Source organism: Hemibagrus wyckioides, linkage group LG03, assembly GCF_019097595.1.
Source record: "Hemibagrus wyckioides isolate EC202008001 linkage group LG03, SWU_Hwy_1.0, whole genome shotgun sequence".
NCBI lineage: Eukaryota > Metazoa > Chordata > Actinopteri > Siluriformes > Bagridae > Hemibagrus > Hemibagrus wyckioides.
Genome location: NC_080712.1, coordinates 28,140,418 through 28,155,104, shown reverse-complemented (window position 1 = coordinate 28,155,104; position 14,687 = coordinate 28,140,418). Strand labels below are relative to the sequence as shown.

The following is a 14,687-nucleotide window of genomic DNA, read 5'->3' as shown; positions in this document are numbered from 1 at the left end:
AGCATGAAATTGTCCAAAATGTCTTGGTATGCTGAAACATTAAGAGTTCCTTTCACTGGAACTAAGGGGCCAAGTCCAACTCCTGAAAAACACCACCTGAATTCAGTGATTTGAAAGGGTGTCCAAAAACTTTTGGGAATATAGCGGATGTGCTTGTGGATATTCAAAACATTTCCGAATTTCCGTTTGGATTTACTATCCAAACTAATCAACATTTAATTTTATGTCCTACTGTCACTTATAAATGATTCTCGAAGGATTGCTTGTGATTGGTTTACTCCAAACACCAGCTGCTTTAATTAAGTGTTAATAAAACCAGGTATTAGCTATTCACCAACGTAGTTTTAATAAAAAATAGTTTCACTGCTCTAAACTTTTGTCTTCTTTCGTGAGTTGAGTAAATAGTGACAGATTTGTTTAGCATTTGCATGTCACTACAGTAATTGTATGTTGTCACTGTTGGCTTTCATGGTGCTGGAATGTGATTGCAGCTTCTTACATCAGCCTTCAGTCTCTGTGAGCAAGGCTGACAGCCTATTTCATCATGCACACCTTTTATATACTGTACAGCCAGAAGTTCGTGGACAAACATCACTACCTCGGATTCTAGAGTTTGTCCCAATTTTGTTGCTATGGCAATAAATGATCAACATTTCAGCCACAAGAGCACTAGAAAGGTCAGCCACTGATGTTGTATAGAGGTCTGGGGTGGGCTCGGGGTTCCAGTGCATCCAAAAAAGGTCAGGGCTCAGTGCGGGACACTATAGTCATGTCACAGGTGAATTGTTATACTTTAACATTTTTGGCATTTTTGAACATCTTAGTTCCAGGAAAAGGAGAGTGTAATGCTTCAACAAACAATGACATCATATATAATGGTGTGTATCCAATTTTGTTGCAGTATGGGTGTGACGGCCATATAAAAGGTGTACTTTATGGCCAACTGGAGATAAAAACACTTTTTTACTATACACCAATACAAGAATACAGAACTAAAGGAATCAGTCATGAACATTATATTTTATTATATATAGATATATACACCATAAATATACAAATTTATTTTTTTCATCAATTCACCAAAAAGTAAAGCTAAAATTCTAAAATTCTTCAAGAAATAAAACAGGAAAAAAAAGGCAATTTTCTTTTCCAGTCTCTTTTCTTGGCAAGCCCAGAAAAAAGACATCAAAACAGGTGTCAAAAATAGAACAGTGGATAAAACTAGAAATTACTAAATAGCTAAACCTTTATTACATTTTGGTTTTAAATACATTTGTTTTTCCTACCTCTAAAAATTGCACAAGAAACACAATGTACAACATATAAAAGGTGTTACCATGTGCCTTAATGTGGTACGTATGAGAACATGACATGCATAAACTGGTTGTTGTAGAGACACGTTGTCAGGGTTTAGAAACTAATGTATCAACCCTTGATAGTAAAGGTTTAGCACCGAGTTCAGAAAGCTACAAAAAAAACCTGTGTGGGGTTCGACATCAAACCTAATAAAAGGAGCTCATCAGGCTCAAGGCACTACGAAAGAGCACCTCGATTTAACATTGTGATATCAGTAACCTAAAGAAAACGAGAAGATCGTCAACAAGGAACGTCTGTGACATACAAGGTGAGGAAAAAAAAAAAAAAAAAAAAATCCTGCCTGAGGCCTGCAGTGCATTTTGCATAATCAGTAAAAGAGCAGCAGAGATGCTTTGAGAGAGACCGGTTTTCATTCTTCAGAGCTGCTCAAGTCGATTTCTACTTTCTCTTGATTTAGGGTCAGTGTGAAGGAGGAAACATGCAACACTTCCTGAGCAACTAAAGCACTTGAGTGTAGGCAAGAATATCAATGTTACTACATATAGGACGATACTGATATTGTCATACGAAGTGGTATTCAGCAACAGTGAAGCACAGAGAACCACATGATCATAAGGCAGTGTGAGACACCTTCAGTGAGCGGGTCTCATTGAGCTGAAACATTCGACCCTGAACAGCCTGAGCCTGCTGCTACGTTAAAGTGCCTCGTTTCACATCAGTCATCCTTTTTACAGAAGACATCAGACTGTTAGCAGGTTTAAGTTGGATGACGCTAAGTGATGGCATTTTAGTTTAAATAGTTGGTTGACAAGATAGTGATAAAACTCAGTCACCATTGTAGCTGCCATTAAAATACATTACACTTTACGGAGTACTTGTGAACACATGATTAGACTCGGACACCTACGAAAAGTAACTCTCATTCAAAATGATCCTCAAGTCTGTTGCCTTTAATTATTAATATAAAGGTTTCCAGTACCTTTCCAAGAGATCTACCAAGCTGCAGAATTTAGTTCGACATAAATTAGGCCGGGACTAAATTCTGAAGTGGTGATGAAGCATGCTCATGCTTTGCTTGTATTTTGTGGTTAAACGAGTGTGAACTGTGCAAGGAGCTCATTAGAAGGCTTTAAAGGGGGGAAAAAAGGTCAAAACAAACAACGCTGATGAGGTAAATAACGAATTCGAGCTCAGCTATCATTTCCCTAATCAGCCAGCCAGTTGATTCACTTTAAAAACCCTCAAATTGCTGTGTCCACTCATATTGACAAGAACAGCTACTAGACTTCAAATCTGACCTCGATATGGTGTCCATTACATTTATGCTTAAAGCAGGACCAACTCACTTCCTTATAATTCTATTGCCATAGTTAAAAAAAATTAAAAGAAATCTATAAACTAGACTAATATCTTAAAGAGGAAAAAACGTTTCTATTAAAAAAATATATTAAAAGCTTGAGGTCGGTGGAGGAAAGGCTTTGGCAGAAGAAAAGGAAATGTAAATGATTCGGGGGTTGTGGGGGATTACAAAAAGGACTCGGAGGATGATTGAAGGACTGGTGTATTTTTCTAGGCTGTGCTTGTATCCTCTGAGCTGGCTGAGACAGAGAGAAAGACAAAGAGAGAGAGATAAATAGAGAGGGTAAGAGTAAGAATGAGACTCTATGTTTGGTGTTGGTACTGGGACAAGGGTTGTAGCTTAGTGACTTGTCCAATTCCTTTGGTAACTCCATGTCTAAAAAGCAGCTTGGCTCCAACTTTGAGGTACTCTGGATGCTTGATGAATTTGAATCGTGCCACCGCTTTCTCACCTGTGCGCAGTTCCTCCTGACATAAACAAAGAACAATTTCTTTTTGTTGCATATTTTTCTTTAACATGCATAGACCACGTAACCTCACCCATTTTCGTCAATATAAATAGAATTGAATAAGAGAAAAATAAAGATTCAGATAAAAGTGAGTGACGACATCCCAGGCGCTAATAAGACTAAGCACGCGCATCTCAGCAGTACTGATGTCTGAACACATATTAGAATTGATTAAGGGTTTAGATTTTACAGCAAAGAACAAATCTCTAGCTGCCTAGAAGCTCATTAGCTTGTGATCAGTACTAAGATACCAGCTCACTCTGTGTTTTGCTTCTCTTCTGAGTGTTTGCAATTCAATAGTGGGAAGGAAGTCAGACACCTTCATTCCTGAGTAATAGTGACCTACGTCCAGACTTCAGGACAACTGTACATGCTGTGAAATGAAACATCACTGCATGTTCCTTATTGATGTGATTGTTAAGGGACACGCTGTATTTCCCTGGAGCCTAAGCATTATGCCTGTACAATAAAACTGGGCAATAACAGGCCAGTATCCTGTATCCAAGTTCCTGATCTGCTAACAGGATCTTTTAAGTTAATTAAATAAATCCTACACTGAGAAAATGTAAGTAATGCAAAGAATTGGAAAAATTCAACGTCTAAACTAAATAAAAACAGATATCACATTCTCAGATCATTAGGAGTGAGCTCTAGGCCGCCAACTAGTATGTAATAACATGGCTAATGGTGACTGCCAGTGCAGTATTACACTGCCAGTATACATTAATAATTAACTGGTCATCCGTGCATCTTATGCTCTTTAAGAACTCTAAAGCTGCATTTGAACAACACCCATACAGGTATGACTCAAAAATGTGAGAAGAGAGAGATACACCATGTCACATATGATGACAAGAGCACAATCACAGCCTCACCTTCCCTTGCAGAGCCTCCACTGTGGCTGTCTGTCTCACGTTGCCCACATGTACGGTCACCTGGAAGCCCTTGTGAAACGTCTTAGCATGGAAGAGCAGTACGATCTCAGCCTCAAACATCCAGCAGACAGTGGGATGCATCTCTGGACTCACCATCACCATTCCCTAAAGTAAAAATATCACATTACATAAGAGGGCAGAAAAGTAAGCCATACGCAAAGCATACCTTGCATACGCAGCCAAACATGCAAACCTTTCGTAACAACGAGCGGTCGAACTCGCCCAGTGCAAGGGTAGCTGCCTGTCCTGCTCGGAGCACTCTGCATGCTGATCGGTTTCTCTGGATGCTGCACACGGTGAGATCGCAGAACTGGCCGTCATCCATCGGACCTACCACTAACTGCTCCCCCTCTCGGCAGATACCACTGCAACGTACCAAGGCGGATTAGGGCGCGATTAATAAAAATAAAAACACTTCGACAGGGACTTAAAATGTAGTACATGTTATCACCTGTAAAGAGTTCCTCCCACTACAGTGCCAACATCAGGAACTGTGTAAATCTCATCAACCTACAGGACAAATAAAAACAAGGTCTGAATTTTGAGTAAAGCATTCCTTAATAAAGAAGGATTATTGCATGTGCAATGTTTGCTTTGTGAAATCTAGGCTATTGATTATATGAACCTGGAACTCGGTGAGTTGCTGCATGAGCTCCTCCTGCTCTTTGCTGTTGCTGAGGGGCGGCAGGATGTTAAAGAACACCTTGAGCAGCTCTAGGTTCTCTCCTGATACGCTGGACAATGTGAAGATCGGCGTGATGCTAAACAGGTCAACAGTGTAAAGCCGAAATGAATGAGACACGATGGTCATGCCTAAAACCTCCTCCACACTGCAAAGTTTTGTTTTCTTGTACAATGAAGCAATCTAACAATGCATCAAAACTAAAACAAATAAAAATACTGAGACCATATCTGTTTAAAGCAGTCTAATATGACCCATTTCCCCCATTACCAGTGCTTATTATTGTGGGTATTTTTAAAAGCACTCTGTACCTGGGGGACTGTGCAAACTGCTGGGCTGCAGTCACGGCGTCGTCTTCGTTGTTCACCACCAGTGGAATTTTGTTGCAGCCAGGCTGCTTGAGGACGCGCTCCAGCTGCCGTACAGTTCTCTCCACCGTGGCTTTTGTGCACAGATCCACTTTACTGACCACGATGAAGATCGGAACCTTCAGAGCCATGGCCAGACCAAGGTGCTCCCGTGTGGTGCCCACTGAAAATCACAATCACGTTTGTTGTAAAATTGACATTTATAAATATATATATTCATTTTCATAGCACTTCTCAATATTAACAGATATTTCACATGCATCCTGCCGTAACTGTAAGGGAGAATCAAGACAAAAATAAAAGATATGCACTTTTAATACATTTACGTTCACAGCATTTGGCAGACGTCCTTATTCAGAGCTATTTCTATATGTCCTTGTGTACAATTACATAAACACTGGAAATCTCACCCTAAACATATCATACAATGCATGAAGTACAATGACGCACTGAACCAGGAACAGATGTATTTTATATTTTTACTTTTCAGGAGACGGGTAATATGCGAGCTATTCATATACAGTACATGCGTGTTTGAACAGCAGCTCTGACAACCGAGAGGATCTAGGTCAGGGATAAACAGAACAGAATACACCTGCCCACTAAACAAAAAGCTATACTGCAACCTAGAAATGAATAAAGGCATTTTTAATTTTCTTAGCCTAAAGTGAGTATGTAACAAAAACCCCAGACTGTATTAAACAAATGCGTCATTTAAAGCCTTATGAGAAGCTACAGCTGCCACTCTCGTTTTGCTGAGCTCATGCCTCATCCTAGTTATGCAAAACCAAAACACAATTTGAAAGCATTTTTCCATGCCTAGACATGTGTTCCTGGGTACACCTTTAGCTACAAATCCACCATGAAGGCCATGGAGAGACTTCTGTCTGAACACGACGATCAGATGCATAATTTTGTAACGATAAGAAATGATTTCTGCCTGCTGACAAGACAGAATTCTGCTCTGGGGTGCATCTCAGGCCAAAAGCCAGGATTGCAGATGGACATAAATGTCATATGCTAGCACACAGACAGATATTATTTAAAGTGATCAAAAACCGATCAGCCATAATATTATGAGCAGTGAGAGGTGAAGAGAATAACACTGATGATCTCCTCATCATGGCACCTGTTAGTGGGTGAGATATATCAGGCAGCAAGTGAACATTTTGTCCTCAAAGTTGATGTGTTAGAAGCAGGAAAAATGTGTAAGTGTAAGGATTTGAGCAAATTTTTGAAAGGGGGCCAAATTGTGATGGCTAGACGACTGGATCAGAGCATCTCCAAAACTGCAGCTCTTGTGGGGTGTTCACGGTCTGCAGTGGTCAGTATCTACCCAAAGTGGTCCAAGGAAGGAAGGAACAGTGGTGAACCGGCGACACTGTCATGGGTGGCCAAGGGTCGTTGATGCACGTGGGGAGCGAAAGCTGGCCCGTGTGACCCGATTCAACAGATGAGCTATTGTTGCTCAAATTGCTGAAGAACTTCATGCTGGTTCTGATGGAAAGGTGTCAATATACACAGTGCATGATGGGTCAGGGCTGTTTTGGCATATTAGGCAGGAGGTCATAATGTTATGCCTGGTCGGTGTATATATTAAATATGATACAAAGATTAAAACTACAGCATTCCAATAGCCATCATTTAGTGTTCAGTTGTGCTCCAGGTTTCTTTCTATCACTCTGTAACTCTGCTCAGCTGATGTAGAACACAACAACGTTAATCATGCTGAACATTTTCAGATGGGTGCCAAGTGGGTGGTTTTTAATGAATCAAGTCTATATATGTGATGTGTGAGTTATCTGGAAAGTAAATATTTTTGGCTCAAACAATGCCTTTCCTACGCTGAACTATAGTACAGTGTTTCTTACATTCTAGGGATCCTGTGAAGTTATGTGAGCGAGAGGTTTGTACTTTCATGCAGGTAAAAGTGAGTGATCAGATGACGGCCGCAGCAAAAAGAAGGTCCAGGTTCATTAACATGAACGTGTTACCTTTTTTTTTTTTTTTTAACAGGGGGTTGAACCCTCACTCTAAGCCACAAAACGCTCTAAAATAAAGAATCTCAATTAAAAACACACTTATCTAGTTAGAAACACACCATCCTCTGGACTTTTCAATCATAAGCCCAGCAAGGTAAGGCAGAACCAACTTAGATGCTCACAGAATCAATAATAAACTAAGTAGCATCTGTGTAACATAAATCTGTGTTAGAATAATCAGTATAGACAATTATGCTGGTAAATCTATAACTGACTATACAATTTGCTGTTTTGTGAAGGTAAATAAACATTACTCATAACAGTTAAGAGGTTCTTTTATGCTTTAATAAAAAAGCAAACGTGAATGAAAAGCTGTTTCTTTCCTTGACCTTGTAGCTCAAAACTGGTGCGACCTCCAACTTCCCTCGAACGCAGCAGTAATCCGAATACAGACATCTGGAACACCTTGTTTATGTTTAACCCCCGACACCCGCCTCACTGACTGGATCCCAGCTCTGACAGGTTGAAACAAACACAGTAGGTGACCTCTAACTGTCAGAGGCTAAAAGAAGAGCATGTGTGATTGTATGTATGCAAGCATCAGTCAAAAGTCAGATGGCCAGCGTTAATGACCGACAGGAAACAGGCTACATGAGTGATTTCCAGGCCTCTGTGAGACAGGAACTCCTTCCTCTCACTGCAGACAGGGTCAAGTCTCAGACACCACAAAGCACAATTCTCTTTTGCATTATGCACAACATGCCCTTGCAGGATACTGCTGAGAATATGCTGTAAGTTTTTTTGGTTTTAGAGCCCGTCTGACTTTCCTAAAATTAATATATTGATAAAAGACAGGCTAAGAAAAAATTGTGAAAATAATCCAGTTTAAATCTCCTCTATTCATTATTCCTTATTTTGTCTTATCCTTAAGGCTGAAGAGTCAGCACTAGGCTAGCAGGGTTCGAGTTACTGAATGCTAACCATTCCTTCTCTCAATCTTCCCACCTCTTACACTCAACAGGAAAGCCTGGGATATATTGGGAAACACATACTATGCAGGGGGTGGGTAACATTCCTCATTACATAAAAAAAAAAAAAAAAAAAAAAAAAAAAAAAAAAAATTACATAAGCTATATGGGTTATTTGAGAAGCTGAATCTGGTTCAGTGTGATAAGGCTGCAGTGCACGTAAATATTGCAAGGCAGCTTTGTGTTACTTTGCCCTCTTATCTAACATTTATTAGTACGTGCTCTGCTGACCGAGTCACCTTAACTCGATTTATCTGTCGAAGGCTAAAGATCTTGCAGTCTAGACTGATTATCTTTTAAGACCAGAGCTAGGAACTAGATACAGACTTACCGATGCCAGTGTTTGCACTGACCACCAGCATGGCAAAGTCAGGGCAGTAGCTGGTGAGGCCAAAGATGGTAGTCTTCAGATATTTATGATGACCAGCCAAGTCTATGAAGGTGATCATTTTTGAGGCGCTCTCACAAATTTCCTCCGCTGTCCGTGACTCGCTGTAATTCACCACCTGCGTAACGGACATTTAGTAACTGTAATTAACCAATATAACAACATGACCTAAGCAACTTCCTCTTGTGTGATAATGGCAAGCAATGCTTAAATCCACCAAGAACAATACATTCTTGGATATGAAACAAAATAGATATACAAACAAACAACAATGCAGATACAAAGCAAATAGCCTGGCAAAAGCAGGAAGGACATAGTTTTAACATATAAAATAAAACAACTTGAGCTCCGGTCATATGGCATATAAACTCTGATCCCTTACCTCTCCTTTGCTGTTAAAGCCCAGGATCTCAAAGCTGATACTGGAGGTCCTTCCTGTCTGAATCTCATGGAGATGCCTAAAGAGGTTTAGTCGTGCTCTGCCCCTGCCATTATCCAGCTCTCCTTGTGTGAGCACACCAAGGAGAGTGGACTTCCCCGAGTCCACATTACCCAGCACTGCTACCCGTAGGTCCAGGAACTGTGAATACATCCACATTAAGGTGTCAGAGCAAATTAACTGTATTAATGCCAAACAAAATTATTCTGGTTTATAACACATCATATGTTTATATCCATAGTGATAACAATGCAACATTACGAGTATTTATTGGCTTAGTGTAAATGCTATGTTTGTTCTACAAGAAAGATTTACTACATGTATATTACACTCATATCATCACACTCTAAACATAATACACAGCATCACAGACACCAAGCCACGTGTATTTAGGCCTCTGATATGCTTTAACTTGTAAACAACACAAATGCTGACCTGCTGGTCATCTGGCACTTTCCTGACGAGGACTTCTGCAATTCTTCGAGGCTCCTCCGAGTCATAATCCACCTCTCTCTCTCTGAGAACTGTAATGTCAGCACCCACCCTAAGAGCCCACCACAAAGATGTGGACAATCATGTAAATTAAGTGGTCCAATAAGTGTTTTACAGCACTGTGTGGGCTATTATTTGTACTTTTTAATATTCTATGCTGCCCACTTATTATCTATCATTATCAGTGCCATGTGGAGAGCCAAAAAAACCCTAAAAATTAATAAATAAATAAATAAATCAGACATACACAATGTTTCAATACTGTGCTATTTCAGCTGTGCACAGGAGTTGAGTGAATATAAATAAGGACATACTTCTCAGCCATCATATGGAGGGTCCGGAGCGAAGCTCTCATATCTGCCTCGGATAATCCAACAAGCAAGCCATTGTCTTCTACACCGATCTGATACACAGCCTCCCCTCTGCCTTCCTGCAGCCTCCATTTCATCTGTGTGGCCAGGTGCTCAAAGCGATACTGTGTGGGGTTCACCAGCTTCAGCTGAGCCATAACACAATGAAAATAGAGATTAGGACAATTCCGAAGAAGCATCATTCCTTATATCAGTTACTCAGACCACTGAGAGAGTTTGTGTGTTAATGACAAAATAATAGCTTTACAAAGCAAAGGCAGAATGTGGCAGGGGATGGTCTGGATACAGCACCAATCATTCTATATGATATGAGATTACAATTTATATAATAAATCATATCTGGATTAAAGAATCGAGCCAGACAGAAACCTGTAACTCGAAATACAGTGTGACAGCTTGCAGAGTTTGAAGAAGAAAATATTGTGACAGCTTTATACCATCTGTATAAGGAAGCAAGCCAATTTTAATCAACAGCGAGTGTTGTGTGTTTTTCATAGAACAAAGATTTTGTTCACAGTTACATATAGTTGTATATTATTGTGTAATCTTAAATCTTATGCTCTAGAAAAGCTCTTCCAATGACATGAAAGTGTTTGTTAAGAGAAAAATAAAAAACTAAATACCTTTTCAAGGTAAAGTCTCTGTGAGGTTCTAATATCTGACGTTAATCTTTTATTTTGGCTAATGAGGAATTATGAAATAAGAAGCAAATCATCACAAAAGCTTACCTTGTACTCTATATTTCCCTCTTCAGCCTGAAACAAAAGAAAAGGGCCAGAGCCTTTTAATGAATAGGACTGAAACAATAACCGGTGCAGTTCAGTTTTCTAGGTCACAAAGCATGAACCTGCCTATGAACAACACTCTAAAAAGTCTACCAGTCAGTACACAAAGGATTTAACATCTAAACAGAAACACCTGAGTGGACACATTGCCCTGCGCTCTGAGAAACAGAAATTAGGTTTAACTAAAAATGTATTATCAGTAATAACTGTCTAATCGGTTCAGTATGGGATGAGCCGTGTTTAATCTGGGTTAGACATTGTGTACAAGTAGAAATGTGTACAATAATATAACCAATGATCTTTTGATATTTATAGCAAAAAATCAGTCAATAATAATAAGAAGTATAATAATGTTGTTGTTGTTCTTTTGGCTGTTCCCTGTTCTGGTTCGCTACAGCAGAACATTTGGTCCGCATGTTTCAATTTGGCACAGGTTTTACGCTGGATGCCCTTCCTGACCACAACCCTCCCATTTAATCAGGGCTTGGGACCGGCACCGAGAGTTAATACTTCAGTGGCTGGGTTAGTGTCCTAATCAAACCCAGGCCATGGCAATGAGAGAACGGGATCCTGCTGCTGGACCACCAGGAGGCTAATAATAATAAAAATAATACCTCATAAACAAATAATCTGATCTGTTTAACTAGCACTGGTCTGTTGGTGCACACACAGCTCCACAGTTCAATCCTGAGCTCAAGTCTGTCTATATTTTCCCCATGTCTAAGCGGGTTTCCTCAGGGTTCTCGGGTTTTGCCTCACCGTCACAAAACATGTCAGTAGATGGACTGGCTACTCTAAATTGCCCCTAAGGTGTGAATGCCTGTACATTTTGTCCAGGGTGTATTCCTATCTGGTACCCAGCGTTCCCAGGACCAAGACTGGATGCACAGTGACCCTGACCGAGATGAAGTGCTTACTGAAGATGAATGAATGAGTTTCACAGGAGTGTGTTTTAAATAGCACAGGTCAGGCTTGGGGTTAGTCGTATCATTTTACCTTGCCGGGGTGATCTGTGTATTCCCAAAAGCTATATGCTATAAGTCTCAAGTAAAACCTGAATTTTTAAATGACTGACAGAAATATTTTTACTTTGCTAATGCTTTAAGTCTGTTTGTTTTCCTTCTTCTTCTTCTTCTTCTTCTTCTTCTTCTCAGCCTCGGACTGTCACTGTGATCTGCCTTGTCCAGTCTGAATCATTATTTACCAACACTTGCAAATGCACACACACACACACACACACACAAACTTTGCTGGACAGATTCACAATCATGTAACTACAATACAACTTACTAAATTACAAATACTATACCGACGTATTAGGTTTTAGTGGTTTACATTCATGAGAAATGAAACCTAAGAGCAAATGAACGTTGTCTACGTGTCCAGGGGAGTTACACACAAACACAAACACAGATACCTTTGCTTAACCTTGAGCATTTAAACTAAATCATTATTTTTTTTCCCCCGCTTTGCTCGTTTATACATTTGAACCAAATGTTTTACTTGTTAAGTAGTAGTTATTTACAGTAGAATGCAATGGTATGCCCTAGTGGAGGTTCGGAGTTAGCTAGCTAGCGCTAGCGCTGCATAATTAGGCTTATGTGTTATATTGTGCCCGCGCTCTGTACGATAAGAAAGAGAGGAAGCTCAGCTCACCTCTGGAGGTAGATAGGGTGGGTTATTGCTCGATTTTGAATGTCGGGCAGAGCGGCTTTTTGCCTTTTTGCCATTTTTTGAGGGCGCCCTTTTGGGCGCCACTGCCGCGGCGTTATGTGAAGCCGAGCCGGTTCCTGCAGTAGCGCCGGGTCTGAAAGCGGAACCTGTCCCGAAAAGCTCCGATACCCGCGTATCCATTTTCTGCTTGGACCCTGAACAAAACCAGCTAATTATTCAGCTATGCTATCTTAAATAACGACAAACTTTACAAAAATGTATAAGGAAATCATCGGCATCCTTGTAGCTTATCTTCCCACATACTACTGAAAAAAAGGAAGAAGGGAGACATTATAAAGAGCACCAGCCGAGTAGACACATCCCCCAGCTGAGGGGGAGAAAAAAAAACAAAAAACGAAAACAACTCGGTTAAGTTTGCGGAAGCAGCTACGTCACTTAATTAATATTCATGAGCTGGCGCCCGTGATTGGACAGCGAGAAGGTCAGAAGGGTATTTTTGAATATCCGAGTATGTTGCAACTGCGCTGCAATATTAAGTACACGAATATAAACATGCCATCGTTTATGAGATCTGCTGGTTTCACTCATACCTTTTTAAGCAATGTTTCACCCAGTTCTGGTGATGGCAACAAAAGTAGAGGAACACATTTAACACTCGCTCATACACCGGTCAGGCATAACATTATGACCACCAAGAGGTGACGTGAATAAGACTGATGATCTCCTCATCATGGCACCTGTTAGTGGGTTGTATATATTAGGCAGCAAGTCAACATTTTGTCCTCAAAGTTGATGTGTTAGAAGCAGGAAAAATGGGCAAGTGTAAAGGATTTGAGAGAGTTTGACAAGGGCCAAATTGTGATGGCTAGACCACTGGATCAGAGCATCTCCAAAACTGCAGCTCTTGTGGGGTGTTCCCAGTCTGCAGTGGTCAGTATCTATCAAAAGTGGTCCAAGGAAGGAACAGTGGTGAACCGGTGACAAGTTCATGGGCGGCCAAGGCTCACTGATGCACGTGGGATAGCGAAGGCTGGCCCGTGTGATCTGATCCAACAGACGTTTTTTTGTTTACTTAACTGCTACTTATCCCGATCATGGTTGTTCCTGAGATGGGACGGACAGCAGTTCATCCCAAGGCACCATTCACACACAACACACTCACCCACACATAGGAACAATTTAGAACAGCCTCTATTGTGATTTGGGGGAGTGGGAAGAAACCAGACAACCCTGAGGAATCCCATGAGGGCACTGTGAAAACATGTGAAACACAGTTAACGAGAACTGGGATGAAACATTGTTAATATTATTAATATATTTTGAAATGTTGTTAATATGTGTGTGTCACATACACACATACACTATATTGCCAAAAGTATTCGCTCACCTGCCTTGACTTGCATATGAACTTAAGTGACATCCCATTCCTAATCCATAGGGTTCAATATGATGTCGGTCCACCCTTTGCAGCTATAACAGCTTCAACTGTTCTGGGAAGGCTGTCCACAAGGTTTAGGAGTGTGTTTATGGGAATTTTTGACCATTCTTCCAGAAGTGCATTTGTGAGGTCACACACTGATGTTGGACGAGAAGGCCTGGCTCTCAGTCTCTGCTCTAATTCATCCCAAAGGTGTTCTATCGGGTTGAGGTCAGGACTCTGTGCAGGCCAGTCAAGTTCCTCCACACCAGACTCTGTCATCCATGTCTTTATGGACCTTGCTTTGTGCACTGGTGCACAGTCATGTTGGAAGAGGAAGGGGCCAGCTCCAAACTGTTCCCACAAAGTTGGGAGCATGGAATTGTCCAAAATGTCTTGGTATGCTGAAGCATTCAGAGTTCCTTTCACTGGAACTAAGGGGCCAAGCCCAGCTCCTGAAAAACAACCCCACACCATAATCCCCCCTCCACCAAACTTTACACTTGGCACAATGCAGTCAGACAAGTACCGTTCTCCTGGCAACCGCCAAACCCAGACTCGTCCATCAGATTGCCAGATGGAGAAGCGCGATTCGTCACTCCAGAGAACGCGTCTCCACTGCTCTAGAGTCCAGTGGCGGCGTGCTTTACACCACTGCATCCGACGCTTTGCATTGCACTTGGTGATGTATGGCTTGGATGCAGCTGCTCGGCCATGGAAACCCATTCCATGAAGCTCTCTGCGCACTGTTCTTGAGCTAATCTGAAGGCCACATGAAGTTTGGAGGTCTGTAGCGATTGACTCTGCAGAAAGTTGGCGACCTCTTCGCACTATGCGCCTCAGCATCCGCTGACCCCGCTCCGTCAGTTTACGTGGCCTACCACTTCGTGGCTGAGTTGCTGTCGTTCCCAAACACTTCCACGTTCTTATAATACAGCTGA

At 41.1% G+C, this 14,687-nt stretch overlaps 1 protein-coding gene across 2 annotated transcripts; it reads right to left on the bottom strand.

The window, feature by feature from the left end:
* Positions 1 to 1,005: 1,005 nt before the first annotated feature.
* gtpbp2a (GTP binding protein 2a) lies at positions 1,006 to 12,719 on the bottom strand. 2 transcript variants are annotated; one of them, XM_058385742.1, is made up of 13 exons: positions 12,312 to 12,418; positions 11,745 to 11,864; positions 10,599 to 10,625; positions 9,814 to 9,998; positions 9,443 to 9,551; positions 8,951 to 9,148; positions 8,512 to 8,686; positions 5,114 to 5,333; positions 4,746 to 4,881; positions 4,572 to 4,630; positions 4,314 to 4,485; positions 4,061 to 4,225; positions 1,006 to 3,144 (listed from the first exon to the last, which is right to left on the bottom strand). In XM_058385742.1, exons 4-13 carry the CDS (start codon positions 9,945 to 9,947, stop codon positions 2,980 to 2,982), a joined length of 1,533 nt encoding a protein of 510 aa, XP_058241725.1. In that variant the 5' UTR covers positions 9,948 to 9,998; positions 10,599 to 10,625; positions 11,745 to 11,864; positions 12,312 to 12,418; the 3' UTR covers positions 1,006 to 2,979. The 2 variants fall into 2 exon arrangements, with proteins under 2 accessions (XP_058241725.1, XP_058241724.1); XM_058385741.1 differs by lacking the exon at positions 11,745 to 11,864 and having other exon boundaries at positions 12,312 to 12,719.
* Between the last annotated feature and the right edge of the window lie 1,968 nt (positions 12,720 to 14,687).